This window comes from Oryza glaberrima, chromosome 7 (assembly GCF_000147395.1).
Source record: "Oryza glaberrima chromosome 7, OglaRS2, whole genome shotgun sequence".
Taxonomy (NCBI): domain Eukaryota; kingdom Viridiplantae; phylum Streptophyta; class Magnoliopsida; order Poales; family Poaceae; genus Oryza; species Oryza glaberrima.
Genome location: NC_068332.1, coordinates 7,777,966 through 7,796,211, shown reverse-complemented (window position 1 = coordinate 7,796,211; position 18,246 = coordinate 7,777,966). Strand labels below are relative to the sequence as shown.

The following is an 18,246-nucleotide window of genomic DNA, read 5'->3' as shown; positions in this document are numbered from 1 at the left end:
TGAAGTACTTTGTTGAAATAATGACAAATTGTTTCTCTGGACCTATCAGAATTAGTGCGAATTAACCTATTTCTAAGGTTGTGCCCCCACTGTGTTTTGAAACATAGCCACCTGCTCCTCAACACATGTGGATAATATCCTCAAGCAAACCCCGATTTCTAAACGGCTTACAAAATCAAAAGAAAGATTTCTTCTAAGTCCAAGCATGTTGACACAAGTTATATCATTCTCCAAATTTTTGTGTCTAAGTACTCAATTCTCATTCTATCCCTTTCATCCAATGGGCCATATTTAGTACCTTCTGTCCTTACACCTCTCTTTTTTTTCTTCTAGATTGAATAATCATGGCCATCATCTACAATAATATATTTGCCGCAGCAGCAAAAATTAAAAACTTGGTCCTCTTATCCATCTACATTACAATAATCAAAGGAAAGCAAAAAAAAAATCTCTTCTCAAGCATAGATCATATAATCAGAAATTACTTGCTCACATTAGAAATAAATCTACCGTGAATAACTTGACAAGAAAATACCACATCAATAGGTAATCATCTAGGGTTTCAAGAGTGAATTAATCGTCTATGAATTAATTGCTTCAACTATTCCTTTTCACAACAAGGGGCAATCATCTCATGAAAATAAATTCAGCAAGATCTAGGGTTTCATGCTAGGGTTTCCTTACCTTTGTCGCTGAGATTGCGAGGATGAGCAGTTGCAGAGTAGAGAGGAGGACATGGACGATGCCGTTAGGGGATGGGGGCACCGAATCTTGTTTTGCCGCAGCAGCCAATGGTGAGAGGATGACGATGTTGAACAACTGAATTTCAGCGATGGGGGGACGAATTAGGGATGGGGCCACGAGTCACTGCCGTTAGCTCTCTCTTGCACTCGTGTGGTTGCTGCCGCTTCTTGCGCCGCCGCCGCCGCCTACATTTTTCATCGGGGAGCGATGCGATGGGGAAAAATGCATGGTGGAGGGGTGGGAGCGGGAAGCGGGTTCGATCGGCCCGGTCATTTTTTGGTGATCAGTAAAACTCAACATTTTTTTAAACCAAACCAACCCACCTAGTCTTGAAACCAAACAGCTGTAAAAAAAAAAAAGATGGCCACAACCCAACCTAGCAAAACCCTCCAATCAAACACATGCTTAACGAGTAGAATGTCCATTATGCCTGCAGTCAGATAAAAGGAAGACAGAGTTTGTCAGAAATAATGTCATCAAGCATCTGCATTGCAATTTCCATGATAACATAATTTACAATCATATGTGCATGGAAGCTTTGACTTGGTTCTGCATGAACTTTTTCCACCAAATCTTGCCATTTTCCATATTCGGTCCCACCACCAGTGACAGTTAGACTAGTGACACCACTGAACAAAATCCAATGCCTTGCAATCTACTTATTCCAGTCTGACCTCTCTCTATAAAAGCCAGTAAACTTCCCTTCACCTCAAAATTTAACACTGAGCGAAAATTAAATCCAGATTCTTTTCTTACGAAGAAATGCGTCTACTTGTATATAAACTTATGCGTTTGTGATTAATTCTGTCTTGCACCATCAACACGATGCTGGATTTGGATGGACCAGGCAGTGTTGCGTGCTTGGTGAGTTTTTTTTTTTTTTTTTTTTTGCCAGGCCAGGTGAGGCACGTATTTCTTGCCCTTGGAGACGAGTACAGCTGCGGGTTTCGCAGAGGAGGAAGGTAAGGCCCGGGTATCTTCCAATGGCTACAAGGTTGCACACAAAAACAATATTCGTTAGTTTTACTCCTGGAAGTTATGATTTTTGCTCCTGAAGAGAGCAACTATGCCATCTCCGTGAGACCCTTTAGCTCTGCATGCTGCACACACCAGATTGTGAAAAAAATATATTTTTTTGTTTAAAACGAGGGAAATAAAAATTAGTAATTATAAAGGCTTGTTTTTTTTATAGTTAACATTTTCTTCAAATCTTTTATTGAAAGTTCAAATATCAAGACACTGTTGCTGTATGCTTTTTATCCCAAACAAAATGGGATGTGGATTTTCATCCCTCGAAGGCATATCCCCTCGTTGTTTGCTTGTCATTTAAATAATTATTAAAAAATTGACAACATAGATTAATATGAAATATATCACTCCACAAACATGCAAGACCAAATTCAATTTCTACAAGTTACATCAAAAAGAACAAATTAAACTTCGCAGCTATATTTGTTATTTTTGGTATAACATGTAGTAGTCGAATTTAAACTTGCATGTTTGTAGAGTGACATATTTCATATTAATCTATGTTGCCAAATTTTTTAAAACTTTTTGATGATTATTTAGGTGGCATGCACAGAACGAGAGATGGAATCACTTTCCCAACAAAATGAGATTATGAAAGAGCTAGGGGGTCTCTTAATCTGAATCCTCTAAAGCCAGAACACGAGGGAGATCGTTTTTCTCTCCCTTGGACGGAACATCGTCAGGTATCTTTTCATTCTCCATAAAAATAACAATCAATTTAAAAACCATTAGAAATAGTTTAATTCTTCTTGAAAAAAAAAAGAGATACTAGCTGAATTCGTTAAACAAAAATACACCCCTAATTGCGTTAGGATTTATAATCAGTTCCAGTGACCGAATTGCGTTAGGTAAGGAGGGCGCACGAGATCCTTTTTCATGAAAGGCAAACTGTTTGATTGTATTGAGTATAGGGGTCCGGTATATATAGGAGTATATGGAGAGGAGATAAGGAAGAATTACAGATATGAAAGAAGTCCAAGCAGCGCGGACACTTGGACTGAAGAATAAACCGGCAAGAGTGCTCAATACGGATGATAGCCCTTTGTGCCGTAGTCGACGTAGCCAAAGCGTAGGGTGTGAAGGAGCCGTGGTCGAGGTAGCCATGCGTAGAGTAGCCGTGGTCGATGTAGCCAAAGTCAGGAAGCTGATGTCGAAGTAGCCGAGCCACAGAGCGCGCATGGGGCGCCGTAGAGTGAGGTGCACGAGGACGCGCTGAAGACGATGACGGTGACGCAATCGAGGCAATCGTTGAGATAGATGACGCCGAAGAGCCGATGTAGTCAAACCGTGAAGGACGAGACGTCACACAGGGTTTGTCAGACCCCGGGACAACTCGGGACGAACGCGTGCGCCGGTGTTGCCAATACCGCACGGGCAAGGCAGGGACCACCATGAACCATACGCCAATGTCGGAGGAGACTAGCAGAGAAGGCCTCCAAGATGGTCGTGGCACGAGAACAGCATAGAGGGAGAATTGCTGGAGCAGCACGCAGTTGCCGGAGAAGAGCGAAGTGTAGTCGAGGAAGATACGGCGACGCTGGCGATGAGTCATGCTAGACGAAGAAGATGGCGAAGTAGCGGAACCAATGGCTTGGACGGCGATGTCGGTAGCCATGTGGAGGTAGCTGGACCACCAGCCTAGAGCGGCGACAGTGGCAACTTGGAGATGCGGCGGCGATGCTCGAAGTAGAGGAAGAGGACCCTGAACAGCTAACGATGACCAGTGCGGACGGCGAGGTTGTTGATGCGCGAATGGCGATGAAGACGACACTAGCTGCGAAGCTGCAGTCCGAGAGGACAACACAGCTACAACTCCATGTCGATGCAATGGCGAGAAGTCCGCCGGTGATGTAGCCATGCTGAGGAGGGCGCCTCTCAGTACTACAACTAGTGGTGGTGTGGACCGCAGGCAGTGGCACCGCGGCCGAGGGGGCAACGCAGCCGCAACCCAAAGCTTGATAGCGTAGTAGACGTAGTCGAAAACGACCGGCAACATGGTGTCGTCATAGCCGAGCGCTTGAACGGGTGATCAAGTCGATGATGCGCGGGGCAGGACGACGAAGTGGAAGCCGAGTCGATGCTTACATCGGAGATGTGCAGATATCGACGAGACGGTGGATGACGCAAATCCGATCTCTAATAAGGAAAAAAAACACACAAATACAAGCACCAGCAGCAGCAGCACGGTAGCACCATGTCCCGAAGACCAGAACCCTCCATCTCCATGCATGCCGGTCAACGAGCCCGATACATTCTGCACGCATCTTCTCTCTCTCTTCTCTCTCTTCTGTTTGCTAACCACGTGCAAGATGACAGGAAAGAGAAACAGATAGGCAGACTGCAGAGAGAGCGAGTGAGGCAGGAGCCGAGTAGCCAACGGGTAGAGGCCAGCCTCTGCCTGGATCTCTGGTTTAGCCGCGCACTCCCTCCGACGGCAGTGAAGACAAGTACAAGTCTCTCGAAGCGGCGGATGGAGAGGACGCCGGCGATGGGTGCTGGCGGCGGTGGCGGCCGTGAGCCCTGTCACACTCAGAAATTTAGCCCAAATTTTCAGACTATTTTATGTATTCCTGTCCAAGAATTAGCCAGGGTACACAAAACGGTAAGTAATATACAGTTCTAAACATAAATACTTACAGAAGAGACACTTAATCCTCACACCGAAATGAAAGCAGCAGCAGTGGAAAAAGGCGATCCTAGCGGGGCTTCAGCTCCACTCCACAGGCAAAACTCAACTGGGGTCTGAGCCTTGGTCCTCTAACTCCGTCTTCAACTCAGAAGCACTACACTTCTGAAAAGGGGGAATAATAGCAAGGCTGAGTACAACCACCGTACTCAGCAAGCCACACCAATGATGCAGATGTGCAAGTGGATTTAAGAACAGCTTGTGGCTATTTGCATAAAGGCGGTTGTAAAACATTTTATTGAGCAAAACAGTAAAACAGTTGGTTAATTAAGGTAACATTAAATCTCCACTGATCAACGCTACACCACGTTGAATAGACCCAACCAACCCACATGAACTACAGTGCATTGAGTCGATTTATTAAGTGTGAGACTAATCACGGTGATTCTGGTCGATCGCCCATAACCGCGGGCACGGCTATTCGAATAGTTTTACTCTAGCCAGAGGTGCACAACTATACCTACAAGACACAATCTATCGGCATGTCACCATGCCCGGCCGGAGACGTCACCATGTCAAGTGATTGTAACAAGACCCTTCATATTACCCCCTCCGACCAAGCACACCACACCTCAGGTTTCACCCCCGCCCCCAGCAGGCAGCGAGCAATCCCCTCTCGTGCCTAGGTGAAACTGGAAGCGACAAAGGCCGTCGCAGGGCCCATCCCGCTCCATCACGCCCACCCTTGCTTGGATGCGTCAGCCAGAGAAGAGCTATACTTCAAGTCAGGCAGTTACCCATTCCCGCTTGTGGCAAGCATTGTATGTCTTCCAGTGCATCCCATGAACCGGTCCTTAATTGCTATGGGTGTGACCAGTAAAACCATGCACCCACAGCCCACCATTCAGTCGCATTTTAGTTGGATAATTACGGCCAATAAAACATGGCCGGGTGTCTCGAGCACGCAGCTCGTTCTGATACCAAAATGTCTAATACTGTAATTATCTCATCAACTGAGCTAGTGGTAATTAAGCATGGCTAAGCATATAGTTCTAGCTAGGTCATCAAAGTAACACAAGCTAGTCGATTTATCACCTTAGGTTGACGAAGGACAAGCAAGCAGATAGGTAAACCCTGATCCCATGTAATTAGCAAAACGATGCCTATTTATTTGCAAACAGTAAAATATTTATAAATTGGGATCAACATGCTCAAGAGGAATGTGTGACTTGCCTTGCTTCTTCATAACAATCTTCTAAACTCTTTTCCTCGCGATCGCGATCTTCCGAAACGACGGATTCTACACGCTGGCACGCAAAACAAGAAAAAAAACCCTAATAAAAACCAAGAAAACAGTACTTGTAGAGCTCAATTTTAGATGAATTTTGCAAGTTGAATGGCCAATTTGGAGTTCGTATGGATTATATATGAATTTTAGAAGTTTTGAGCCATTTATATGAATTTATAGAATTATTACCAATTTATTGCGCAATTAAAATGGTTTATGATGTCACCGAGGGGAATAGGTGGCGCCGACAAGCGGGCCCCACCTGTCGGTGGCTCAAAGGAGGTCGGCGCACGGTGGACTCGGTCCACGTGCGCGTTGCCCACGGGCGCACCATGTGGCAGCCTCGTGGTGGCCATGGCGGACGGGCTAGCGGAGGTGGCGCCACGAGAGCACCCACGCGGGGCGGCACAGGGAGGCCACGTGGACGGCTGTAACATCCTGGCCTAGGGCTTAATAGGATTAATAGAATACTCATATCAACAAGTTGCAACTTCTTTTCCGGAAGCCAATCTCCAAAGAACTCCAGGGTTAAGCGTGCTTGGCCTGGAGCAATTTGGGCTGGGTGACCGACTGGGAAATTCTTCCTAGGTGCACACGAGTGAGGACAAAGTGTGCACAATAGACATGTGTTGGTCCCTGACGGGGGCGTCGATCTCTCTTAAGGGGGTGAGGGTGTAACATCCCGGCCTAGGGCTTAATAGGATTAATAGAATACTCATATCAACAAGTTGCAACTTCTTTTCCGGAAGCCAATCTCCAAAGAACTCCAAGGTTAAGCGTGCTTGGCCTGGAGCAATTTGGGATGGATGACCAACCGGGAAATTCTTCCCAGGTGCACACAAGTGAGGACAAAGTGTGCACAAGAGACATGTGTTGGTCTGTGAGGGTAGTCTATGACCTATGAAAGCTATCAGATGTAAGCGAGCCCGGCCTGGGAGAGGCGGGACGTTACAACGGCCTCTGCGGGCCTGGCCTGGGAGAGGCGGGACGTTACAACGGCCCAGATCGGCTAGGGCGGTCGATCGAATGGCCACGGGCAGGCGCGGCGCGGCAAAGGGGCCAGGCGGCCACGAGCGAGCAGGGCGGCGGCAGCTGGCCGGAAAGCGGTGGTGCTCGGCCTGATGGTCGCCGGCAGTGGGCGGCAGCCGCGCTGGCTGCGGCGGCACACAGGGGTGGCGGCGGGGAAGGGAGAGGGGGCTCACCAAGAGGACGGGGACGGCGAGGCGAAGTCGGGAAGGCGGCTGACGACGAGGATTGGCGGTGGCGCTTCTCGGGTTGGGGTCGTGGACGGCGCTTCGGTGACTCCCGACCGCTGTGGAGGTGCGGCCGAGGTCAGCAGGACCTGGGAAGCAAAGAGGAGGGGTTAGAGGAGGGAGAGGCATCGCGGCACAGCGAGGAACACCGGCCGAGCACAACATTTGCGGCAGGACTCACCGGGGAGACGATTATGGTGGCTCCCGGCGGCGAGGAGGTGGTGGCCGAGGGTGTACTCGTCCTTGCGTGGCCGAGGGAGGCAACGGCGTACCGCGAGGAGGTCGGAGGCAGCAAATGAGGTGGCGGCCTCGGATCGATGGCGAAAGTGGTGCTCCGGCGGTGGACTGGGCAAACAAAGTGGCGGCCGGCCTTGCTCTTGCGACGGCGAAGTCAATGGCGCAAGCGGCAAGTCACGGTGGAGGTTGAAGCGGCGGTGGCGGGCTGCTGGAGGCGGCGAACGGCGGTGGTGGCTCGGGTACGTGATGCAGAGGTGGTTCCGACAGGGATACGGGGAGGCAAAGCGGATGCCGAGGTGTGGCTCGGCGTGGCGGAGCCGATGGTGACAGTGGCGCGGCGCGGCGATGGCCAAGGCAGCGGGAGGCGGCGGCTGGAGCACGCCGGCGAGTGGCGGCGCGTGGGGAGAGCGAGGGAGTGCACGGCAAGCTCAGGAAGGAGGCGGAAACTCGAGAGGAGGGCACGGGGATGGTTTTTATGGGCGCGGTGGATGGAGATCGAGGCCGGGAGGGGCGGAATCGCCGGTCAGAGTGGGGAAGCGGCGTGGGATCATGGGGGAGTTGGCGGCTGGTTTTTGCGAGCGCGAAAGAGGGATAAGAGCGGAGACATGGGCAGCTAGGTCCCACGAACGAGCGCGCGCGCGAGGAGTGGAGATGGGTGGAAACGGCGGCGTCGTGGGGTGGAACCGGCGCCCATGGTGGTTGCTGGCGGGGCGGCTGGAGGAAGGGTAAGGTGAAGGGGATGACAGGTGGGGCCTCGGGTCCCACCTGTCAGAGAGAGGGAGTGAGAAGGCTGGGGGTATGTGGACTTTGGAGGGAAAGGGAGCGAACGTGCCGAGCGGCCCAAGGAGGAGAGGGGAGGGAAGCGGCTGGGCCGGAGGGGAAAGAAGGAGGGAGGGGAGGATTTTCGGCCGAGCCCGAAAGGGAGGAAGGGGATTTTAATTTTGTTTTCTTTTTATTTAATTGATTAAATGATCTTTGTGCTATTAAAATTATTTCTTGAGCTCCGAAAATTCGCGGAAAAATCTGGAGTGTATTTTAGGACACAAACAATATTACTAAATATTCCCGGCTAATGATTTTTAATGGAAATTTTAATTTTCTCTAATTTCCTCCCAATAATTCACTTGATTAAATTGATTTAACTTTTAATTAATTTCTAGAAAATGTATTATTTAATGATTTTTAACTCCGAACGAAAATCGAGGCGTTACAAGCCCCCCATGTTGGGACACCGGCGTCTGCGGTGGGAACCCGGTGGATGGTAGCCCGTGGACCTCGGCGCCGTGAGGAGCGGCGGGCTCCGGCGCCTAACGTGGATGACCGCAGGGCAGCGCCGGTGACCCGACGACGACCCGCGCCACACACGAAGGTTGTGGAAGAGCACAAGCCATTGCTGGCAGCGACCCGAGATGGGGACGAGGAGGCGCGCTGGCGGCGGAGGGTGGAGTTGCCGGGGCGCGAAGGAGATCCGGCGCCCGCCGGCGGCGGCCGAGGTAGAGGAGCTCGGGGCCAGCCGGTGGAGCGGCACGCGCCGGCGAGGGGCCCATCCCCCCGGCGGCGAGGTCGATGCAACGGTGCTAGGCCATGGAGGTAGATGCGATCTGCTAGGCCATGGAGGTCAACGCAACGGTGCTAGGCCATGAAGTGAAGATGACGAAAACGCCTGAGGAGATCGATCTCCTCTAGGACAATGACGACAGCGATGTACACTCGACGAAGGAGGCCGCGGCCGAGGAGATCAAAATCGATCCCGGCGATGAAGCATAACAACTCGAAGGAAAAGAAAAAAAAGGGTGGCCGCCCCCGGGAGCGATCTCGCTCCCGGGGGCGACGGCAGCGGAGGCGGTCTAATAACATATTGGATAGTATAGGAGAGATATACTGCGTAACATAGATTGATTGTATTGAGCCTCAGGGGCAGGTATATATAGAAATACATGGAGAAGAGATAAGGAAGGATTACAGATATGGAAGGAGTCCACACAAATCGATCATATCCTAGTATAACTCTACCTACCATATACTCTAACACAAACCTTAGCATGGCAATGGCACCGCCATCGCGAGCTAACGGCGGCGACTACCCCGTCGTCGCAGTGTCAACGACGGCGTCCTGATGGTCGATCTGCTCCACGAGGTCCTGCTATGCCTCCCAGCGAGGCCGCTCTGCCGCCTCCATGCCGTGTGCCGGCCGTGGCGCGCCCTGCTGTCTGGCGACCCGGTCTTCGCCGCCGCCCACGCACGGCCCCGCACCTCGCCGTCGCCGTCCGCGGCCGGCTCAACTCCTATGGGAGGGAGCTGGTGGACGTCTACGTCGTGGACGCGTCCTCCGGCGACATCGTGAAGAGGGCCTGCGCCGGGAGGTGCGACCGGCCGGCCGAGGTGTCCACGCACGGCGGCGTGGCTCTCCTCGTCGACAACAACCAGCTGCTCCACGTGCTCGACCCGGTGTCCGGCGCCGTCCCCGTCGTCCCCGACTACAAGATCAGCCACCCCACCAAGTACTCAGTCACGCTCGCGCGGATCGCATCGACGGGGGAGTACAAGGTGATGCACATCACCAAGGATGGGGAGCTGAAGCACGGCGAGCAGCAGGCCTGCTCGGTCCTCACCCTTGCCTGCGACAGCGTCAACGGCGGCCGCCTCGTGCTGTGGAGGGAGGTACGGCCGAGCCAGCCTTACACCGTCAGCACGTCACGCAGGTTCGCGGCCGTCGTCGGCGGGGTCGCCTACTTCGTGCTGCTCTATGAATACAGGCTATGGAGGAGAGACTGGATCGCGGCGTTTGACCTTGAGGCGGAGCAATGGCGACCGGACCTCGTCGGTGGCCCGCCGGAGACCACGATGACCCCTGGAACGTCACCGTCACCCTTGCCGAGCTGAGGGGCACCTTGGTGGTGGCCCACGACGACCACCGAGCTGGCGTCCTGGACCTATGGTTCCTCCTCGCCGGCGACGGCGACGGCGGCAAGGTTGGGCCGCAGCATTGGACGAAGCTGTACACGGTGACCATGCTATACCACGCCCTCGGGCTGCCGTGGCCGTGGGACGCGGAAAGCGCGGAGCCGGCGGTGGTGCTCGTCGACGACGGGAGGGTCGTCTTCTGGGTGTGGGCCAACGGCAGTTCAGAGCACGGCCGCGGCGTGATTCGGGTGTACGATCCGGCCACCGGCGGTCAAACAGACGTGGCGGCGATGGTGGGTGCCGTCCATGTCGGCGTGTACACGGGAAGCCTGCTGCTGCCTCTACTGAAGAAGTGGGAGTTGAGGGATGGGGTTTTCATCTCTCGAGCAGATTATCTCTGGTTTCTTCACGGCATGGCCAACTCAAGGGGTACCCTCAATTGCAATCTAGGATGGGGCAACACCCAAAAAGCTAATTTCTCATAGTGCAAGTTGCTTCGGGTGGCAGTCTCGTATTTTTTATTTCAGCCCCTGGTGTGTTTTTTGTTTTATTCCTCACAATTTTTCAATTTATATAGAAATCCAAATTTTATATTAAACACCCTAAAATCTAGAAATTAATATAAAATCTCTCCTCCCTCCCTCTTTTCCCCACCGATACCCCAATCCCCTTCCTACGCCGTCCCACTTCACCAGCCGAACTCTTCACTCTCTCTAGCTCGACCTCTCCTCCCCTCCTCAGCGGCGCCTCTCCCCTCTTCTCCCCTCCCAGCGGCGCCTCTCCGCTCCTTGGCGTCGGATCGAGGCGCTGCGGCGCCGGATCGAGGCATGGCGGCGGCAGATCGAGTGGTGGAGGCGGATCGGGGCGTGGCGGCGCCCCATCTTCTTCTCCCCCCGCCTACCTCCTCGTCTTCTTCACCCTTGGCGTGGAGGTAGTTGATTGCAATGTCCCCGGGCTACGGTACCGAGCGATGCCTCTCCCCAATGCGGTTCCTCGCCCGTTCCTCGCCAAAAGTTGAGGAAACTATGCGACGCTCTACAGAGGGTCGCAACGCTTTGCGAGGGCACGATCCCGGCCGAGCTGGTGCGAATATTCGCATCGGGAATGGTGAGACCACGCTCTAGCGTGGAGCGTTGGCCATGGCCTTACATGTCACATAAATAATCATTAACAAATTACAAAATTAGTACGATACTCCCTCTGTCTCAAAATAAGTGTAGTTTTGCACTGTTCATGTCCAACGTTTGACCATTTGCCTTATTTAAAATTTTTTATGATTAGTATTTTTTATTAGATGATAAAACATGAATAGGACTTTATATGTGACTATTTTTTTTAACTTTTTTATAATTTTTTTCAAATAAGACGGATGGTCAAATGTTGGATACGGATTCCCACGGCTGCACTTATTTTGGGACGGAGGTGATAAATTAGTATGAAACATATGACTTCACGAATATACAAGTTCAAATTTAACTAGTTATAACAAAAATACCAAATCCTCGCCACCTCTACTACCGTTCCCCACATCAGTATTTTTTGTTTGACAATATGAAAAAAAAGTAGTAATGGTGATAGGTAGGCAAAGGGTATTAAAGAAATAAAATTTATCGTTTTATGTGTTAAGGGTAGATATGATATTGAAGTTGATTTTTGTATAGGACGAAATTCAAACTTTAGAAATTGAGTTTTTGGACGGAGGGAGTATACATGAAGTACATAAAAAAATCAGTTAACAATATATTAAAAGTTATAAATTATATATTCTTTTCTTTCTAAAATAAATCTAGTACACAAATCCTGTATACTTAAATTTGGAATGGAGCGAGTACCGTATGTGCAAGAACCTTGTGAACCTCGTAGTTCGGGGACATGTGGCCTGCATGTCAGGATGCAAAACGGACGGTGGATGCGAGGGGCGGCCGGGTCAAAGCACCTCCCCACCGCCCACCCCGCTGCCCTCGTAACTCGCGCCTCCCCACTCTTCTCGGCCCATCGTCCCGATCTGCGCCCTTCCCCTTGCAAAACCCCCCCTTCCTCGATCAAACCACTCTCCCCTCCCCTCTCCTACTCCGCCACCTTCGCCCTTCTAGAACCTTCCCGCGTCTGCCAATGGCGACCTGCTCGTGGGCCGCCACCACGGCGGCGGCGGCGCCCCCCCGCCCGCCCGCCAGGTGCCGCTCGCGCGTCGCCGCGCTCCGCCGCACGGCCGCCGCCTCCGCCGCCGCCGCCAGCTGCGTCCTCGCCGAAGCGCCCAAGGGGCTCAAGGTAGGTGGCTGGCTAGCTCCGTGTTCGCGCGTGCGCGCGTGCGTGCGTGTTGGGATTGCGTGAGCTGATCTCCTGTGCGTTGGGTGCGGATTCATTGGTTTGGTTTTGTGTTTTGGTGTGCCAAGGTGGAGCAGGCGGATGCGGTCGAGCCGGCGGCGGCGGCGGCGGCGCGGAGGGACGTGGGGCCGGACACGGTGGCGTCCATCATCCTCGGCGGCGGCGCCGGCACGCGCCTCTTCCCTCTCACGCGGACCAGGGCCAAGCCCGCGGTAATCAAATCACATTATCCTTTCTTTACAGTGTTTACACGCACATTTCGTCATGCATTTGATAAGCATTTCATTGGTTGTGTGCAATAGTGGGGATTTCGGTTGCGATTGACACCATTGACTATTGGTTGATTGAATCGTGAGATGCTTACATCATTAGTGATTGAGCTGTATGTTCTTGGTACGTCAGGTGCCTGTTGGGGGATGTTACAGGCTGATCGATATCCCGATGAGCAACTGCATAAACAGCAAGATCAACAAGATCTACGTTCTCACCCAGTTCAACTCCCAGTCTCTCAACCGTCACATCGCACGCACTTATAACATTGGCGAGGGGGTTGGATTTGGTGATGGCTTTGTGGAGGTAAGATTAATGTTTGTTATGAGGTGAAATCGAGTGGAAACATGCAGCTGTGGCAATGGGTCGGTGATCTCTAATTGATAATGTTCTACGGTGGTTTGTTTTGATTGTTGGGTAGGTGCTGGCAGCTACCCAGACAACAGGGGAATCAGGAAAGCGATGGTTCCAGGGAACAGCCGATGCTGTCAGGCAGTTCCTGTGGCTATTTGAGGTTTGTCTAGTGTCATCTCATGATATTGTACTCTTATCACGGGATGTTATCGCTTTCCCAGTTTTAACTTGCCTGATTTTTTTACAAGGATGCAAGGCTCAAACGCATAGAGAACATACTAATTCTATCTGGTGATCATCTGTATAGGATGGATTATATGGACTTTGTCCAGGTGAACTTCATGTTGATATTCTAGAGCAAAGATTATTTTTGCACTTTATTTGAGTATTGTAAAAAAAAAAATCTAAATGACGAGTTGTTTTGCAGAAGCATGTTGACAAAGGTGCTGATATTTCAGTCGCTTGTGTTCCTGTGGATGAGAGGTTATTCATAATTGCCCTATCTGAATCGTTTTCTTTTTTTTAATCTGTCTTTATTCTAGCTAGTTAGCAGGACTGTACATGCTGTAATTCTTCACAGTTTTAGAAGTTTACTTTTTGTCACGCTAATCATCAATATTACTTGTGAATATCATAATATTGTATTGCAAATTAACAAGTAGACAATACACGTGGATTTCCATATTTAATTGATGGGTCAGATGATGACATACACCTCTCATATTTTTTTAAAATTTGTGTCATCTACTTGCAGTCGAGCTTCTGATTTTGGATTGATGAAGACTGACAAGAATGGACGCATTACTGATTTTCTCGAAAAGCCCAAGGATGAAAGCTTGAAATCAATGGTATATGCCTCTTCACTGAATCAAAGACAAATGAATACTAAAAATTATTTGTTTACACATGTTTAAACTGAATTGTTACCTGAAAAAGGTGTAAAATGAATGCATTCCATCACCTTTAATTGCATATGTTAAATCATCCACGGTTTTATTCACAAGGCTTTTGTTTTGCTTTTGTGAATGTTATCTAGATTATTGGAGATTTGTTCTTTATTTCTTTATCATTAGCTCAATTTCCTTGATTTATTGGCTCTAACGAATAAGTTTTTAAATAATCTAAGATATTTATTAATGCAGCAACTAGATATGGGAACTTTTGGTTTGCGCCCAGAAGTTGCAGATACATGCAAATACATGGCTTCAATGGGAATATATGTATTCAGGACTGATATCTTGTTAAGACTTCTAAGGTAAATGCTAATGATTAAGACTAAGGTAAATTCTAATGATAATATCTCATGAGCAATGCTTTCCTTAATCTTGGAAACTAGGTTTGCATGATAAATAAATGTTCCAGTTGCATTGTAGTTTTATCTTCTATATCAAGCATTTAGTTTCTGTAACTTTATTTTCTGATGCATGGCAAAGTCAAATGTGCAAAAATAACAAATGGTTTGTTATATATGATAAGACATACTGTTGGTTTTATTTGCTGAGATAGCTTTCCTGGGATTGTCTGCACTCCTTGGTTCTTATTTTTCTTGCCAGTTTGAGGTATGCTGATACTCTTTCTCTTTGTTCTGTATCTTTTAGAGGACATTATCCTACAGCGAATGATTTTGGGTCAGAAGTTATCCCAATGGCTGCAAAAGACTACAATGTGCAGGTATTTACAACTTCATAATCCTTCAAACTGTATGTACGCAAGAAATTCCATTGTCATAAATCAACCGTTAGAAATTCTTCAAATCCCAAAATGAGCATGTGATCTTACTTTTCACAAAACCCTGAATATGAATGCAATATTCCTTGTTCTGTGGTGACAGGCCTATCTATTTGATGGTTACTGGGAAGATATTGGGACAATAAAGTCATTCTTTGAGGCAAATCTTGCTCTCACAGATCAGGTTTACTTTTTTAGTTAACATCATCTCCATCTATATCTTTATGTGCGTGGACAATTTATCTAAATTCAGTTATCTTCTTTGTAGTCGCCAAACTTCTATTTTTATGATCCTGTGAAGCCCATATTCACATCTCCTAGATTTTTACCTCCAACGAAAGTAGAAAACTGCAAGGTCAGATTCTCTTAGAGATGGTTTCTTTGGTTATACCTTCAGTAGCAGCTTTTTTTGATCTAACCATTTACGTGCAGGTTCTGAACTCTATAGTTTCCCATGGGTGCTTTCTAACAGAATGTAGTGTTGATCGCTCTGTTATTGGTGTCCGTTCAAGATTAGAACCGGGGGTGCAGCTGAAGGTGAATTTTTGAATACTCATAATTCAATGTACTTGACAGTTATTTGGAACTCATAAGTTTGCCATTCAAATAATTGAGGCAGAGATGGATGAAAGCATACCAATACAGAATCTTAGGAACTAAGCCTGCACGAACAATCTTCGGAAATTGTATTTAAAGAGAAAAATACTGTTTCCCAAATCCCAATGCTAGATAAACCAGAGATAAATTAGTCTTTTTTCTAATATTTTGGCCATTTGGATACAATCCATTTATTTTAGCTTCTATTAACATTAACATTATTAGAACCACAGGAAACAGGTTGCAAGTTCCATTTATTTTCCCTTGATCACGGTGTTCTCTTTTTTTCTTCAATACCTGCATTTACTGCAGTCTCGCCATGTCCTATTGATGCCATGCGAGTTTTTTCCCCTAGTTTTGTTGGCATTTATGCCCTTAACCATGAAAGATTTGCACATAGTTTTTAAACCACAGAAAGTACATTTAGTCATACCAACTTATGCTGAAGCAATCACTAAGTACTCTACATGTTGGTAATGGTCTAATGGATTTTTTTTTCATTTTTATTGAACAATGGATGTTTAATTATTTCAATATCGTTAACAAAAAGAAAATCAACTGGGTATAGGACACCATGATGATGGGGGCAGATTACTATCAGACTGAAGCTGAGAGATTTTCTGAATTGTCTGATGGAAAAGTACCAGTTGGCGTTGGAGAAAACACCATAATAAGGTCAGTATGAGCAATGATGCATATATGTATTTGGTAACTTGCCTGTTATGTAATGCTAAGTTTTGACATACAGGAACTGTATCATCGACAAGAATGCTCGAATTGGAAAGAATGTAATGATTATGAACTCACAGGTATGACCCCCATGCATAAGACTATTTCTTAGTATCATTGTCTAGGAGAGCCTTCTGGATTCTTCTTTGCAATGATCTTTATAACATTTGCAAGCTCATTTCCACAACCGTTTAGTGAAGATAAGATGACTCCATTAAATTCATTCACTTCATTGAGCATGTTGGTTTTATGGAATTCGAAATTTGTAACAAGTATGTATCGCAGGAGCAAGGAAAAAATGCACTTTTTGGAAAGGTAGCAAAGTATGTATTAGTGTTAATGTCTACTTAGAGAAAAAAAAAAGCCTCATATTTCCTTAGATAAGAATGGTGGGAGGAAAATTCATTCAATCTACTAAAGCGCTCTTTCAACCTATTTGGCCTTCATTGCACATAGTTCATCGTAGCAGCTTTTGCAACTTGCTTGTCTATGCTATTAAATATATATGCAGTTTTTCTTTAGTCATTAAGTTTACAGTTCAAATGTTGAGACCTAAGAGTTTTCCCTTGCTTGTGTGAATGCAGAATGTGCAAGAAGCAGAGAGACCATTAGAGGGTTTCTACATTCGTTCTGGGATAACGGTAGTGCTTAAAAATGCGGTGATTCCAGATGGTACAGTTATCTAGAGAATCACCAAAGGAAATATTTGCAGGTGAGTTTCTCCAAATGCTTTATTCAATTAGGATTATAAAAATATCAGTTCGATTGGACAAAAGCGCACCATTCTAAAGTTTGGTAGACAAGAAATGCTCCTCGTAAATGTTGGTATCAATAAACAAGAATATATACGCACACAATAAACAAAAAAAAATTCCAAAGCTGTTTACTGTTTACAACACCTGAATTGCCTATGTGGTACGGTATTTTCTTCTGCAAACTAACAAGATGCATAATCATTTTGATATTGATAGCTGGAAGGATATTATAGATGTCCAACTACTCCATATACATGTTACATGGCTTATAATAGAAAAGTTCTGCCACTAAGCTTAGCATAGATATTGTGGATGTTCATTCTAGAAAGTTTCTTTATCTTGTTTATGACTCCTTTGTGAGGACAGTAACATATTCTTTTGATAGGAGCTTAACGACAGCTACCATATTCTCAATAACCTCCCACACACTGCATAGTAGATTTATTGTCCCAAAAACAATTTCACGGTATTTGGTGTGACATGGAATTTAGATACTATGACTTGGATGACTGTTCAAAATTTCAAATAACTCAGAACTTAGGTCTGATATGTCGGTCATATCTGGATCTGTAGTACCGTGAGATATGGCATGAGCACGAGTTTATTTGTAGCTCTCAGATCTAGAATGTCCAAACATCAACTTTCATAAAATTAGTTGATCCGAGGTGTGTTTATGGTTTTTTTTCTTTTTGTGAGAGGAGGTGTGTTTATGGTTATTACATGGATTTCCAACTTCAATCATGACTGAGTTTTTGTTAACTTCTCGGGGTTGGCCTTTTCTTTTTTTAGTCTGTGCATGAACAAAGAAAGACATTAAAATTAAGTTACCAGATAGTTTTTGTCATTGTAGTATGTACAGGACTTTGTCAGGATCCATTACCAACTTACTGGATGTGTAGCATCATCTATTGCTTTTAAATACAAATCTTGCTACTTGCAGATATCAATCCCTTCTGGTTTGTTGCATTTGAAGTACATCTTTGAAACTCATAAGGGGATCTGAGTTCGACCTTCAACGTCGATGCAGCAAATAAACTTAATACAGTGCAAAGGTTGCCAGCTTATGAATGAGGCTAGGAACTGAGGGATATATCACCTGCATCGGCATGGCAAGAACGTTTTGGTTCTTTCGTAAGCGTCAAAAGCAATATATCAAGAACTTCTGCCATGCACATGAATACAGGATATATATAATACTTAGAAATATTTCATGTCGGTAATTGTATATGCATGTAGAAGCGAGAGGGTATAATCTGTTGTGAGTTAAATGTGATTACATTGAGTAATAATAATTACTTGTAGAAGAAGTACATTTCTGTCACGTTGTAGGGTTTATCTTGTACCGCAAAAAATCACTGACTGTTGCTTATCCATGAATTAACTTCCTCTGATGTATATTTATATTTG

General features: G+C 47.1%; 1 protein-coding gene and 1 pseudogene across 1 annotated transcript; both read left to right on the top strand.

Moving 5' to 3' along the window:
• Nucleotides 1-9,225: 9,225 nt before the first annotated feature.
• Nucleotides 9,226-10,556, top strand: LOC127779369 (uncharacterized; annotated as a pseudogene).
• A 1,557-nt stretch (nucleotides 10,557-12,113) lies between these two features.
• On the top strand, nucleotides 12,114-18,236 carry LOC127779835 (glucose-1-phosphate adenylyltransferase large subunit 4, chloroplastic/amyloplastic). Its single transcript, XM_052306746.1, has 16 exons — nucleotides 12,114-12,349; nucleotides 12,475-12,618; nucleotides 12,809-12,982; nucleotides 13,098-13,190; nucleotides 13,279-13,362; nucleotides 13,458-13,513; nucleotides 13,785-13,878; nucleotides 14,173-14,285; nucleotides 14,629-14,701; nucleotides 14,862-14,942; nucleotides 15,027-15,113; nucleotides 15,191-15,295; nucleotides 15,924-16,030; nucleotides 16,104-16,164; nucleotides 16,669-16,796; nucleotides 17,780-18,236. The coding sequence occupies exons 1-15, from the start codon at nucleotides 12,194-12,196 to the stop codon at nucleotides 16,768-16,770; spliced, it is 1,530 nt and encodes a 509-aa protein (XP_052162706.1). The 5' UTR covers nucleotides 12,114-12,193; the 3' UTR covers nucleotides 16,771-16,796; nucleotides 17,780-18,236.
• Nucleotides 18,237-18,246: the final 10 nt, after the last annotated feature.

Excerpts from the sequence above, each read along its gene's own strand:
- LOC127779835 (XM_052306746.1), top strand. The coding sequence starts at position 12,194 with ATGGCGACCTGCTCGTGGGCCGCCACCACGGCGGCGGCGGCGCCCCCC. Across the intron at positions 12,619-12,808 it reads GGACCAGGGCCAAGCCCGCG|GTGCCTGTTGGGGGATGTTA; the intron begins GTAATCAAATCA and ends TTGGTACGTCAG. Across the intron at positions 15,296-15,923 it reads AACCGGGGGTGCAGCTGAAG|GACACCATGATGATGGGGGC; the intron begins GTGAATTTTTGA and ends AACTGGGTATAG.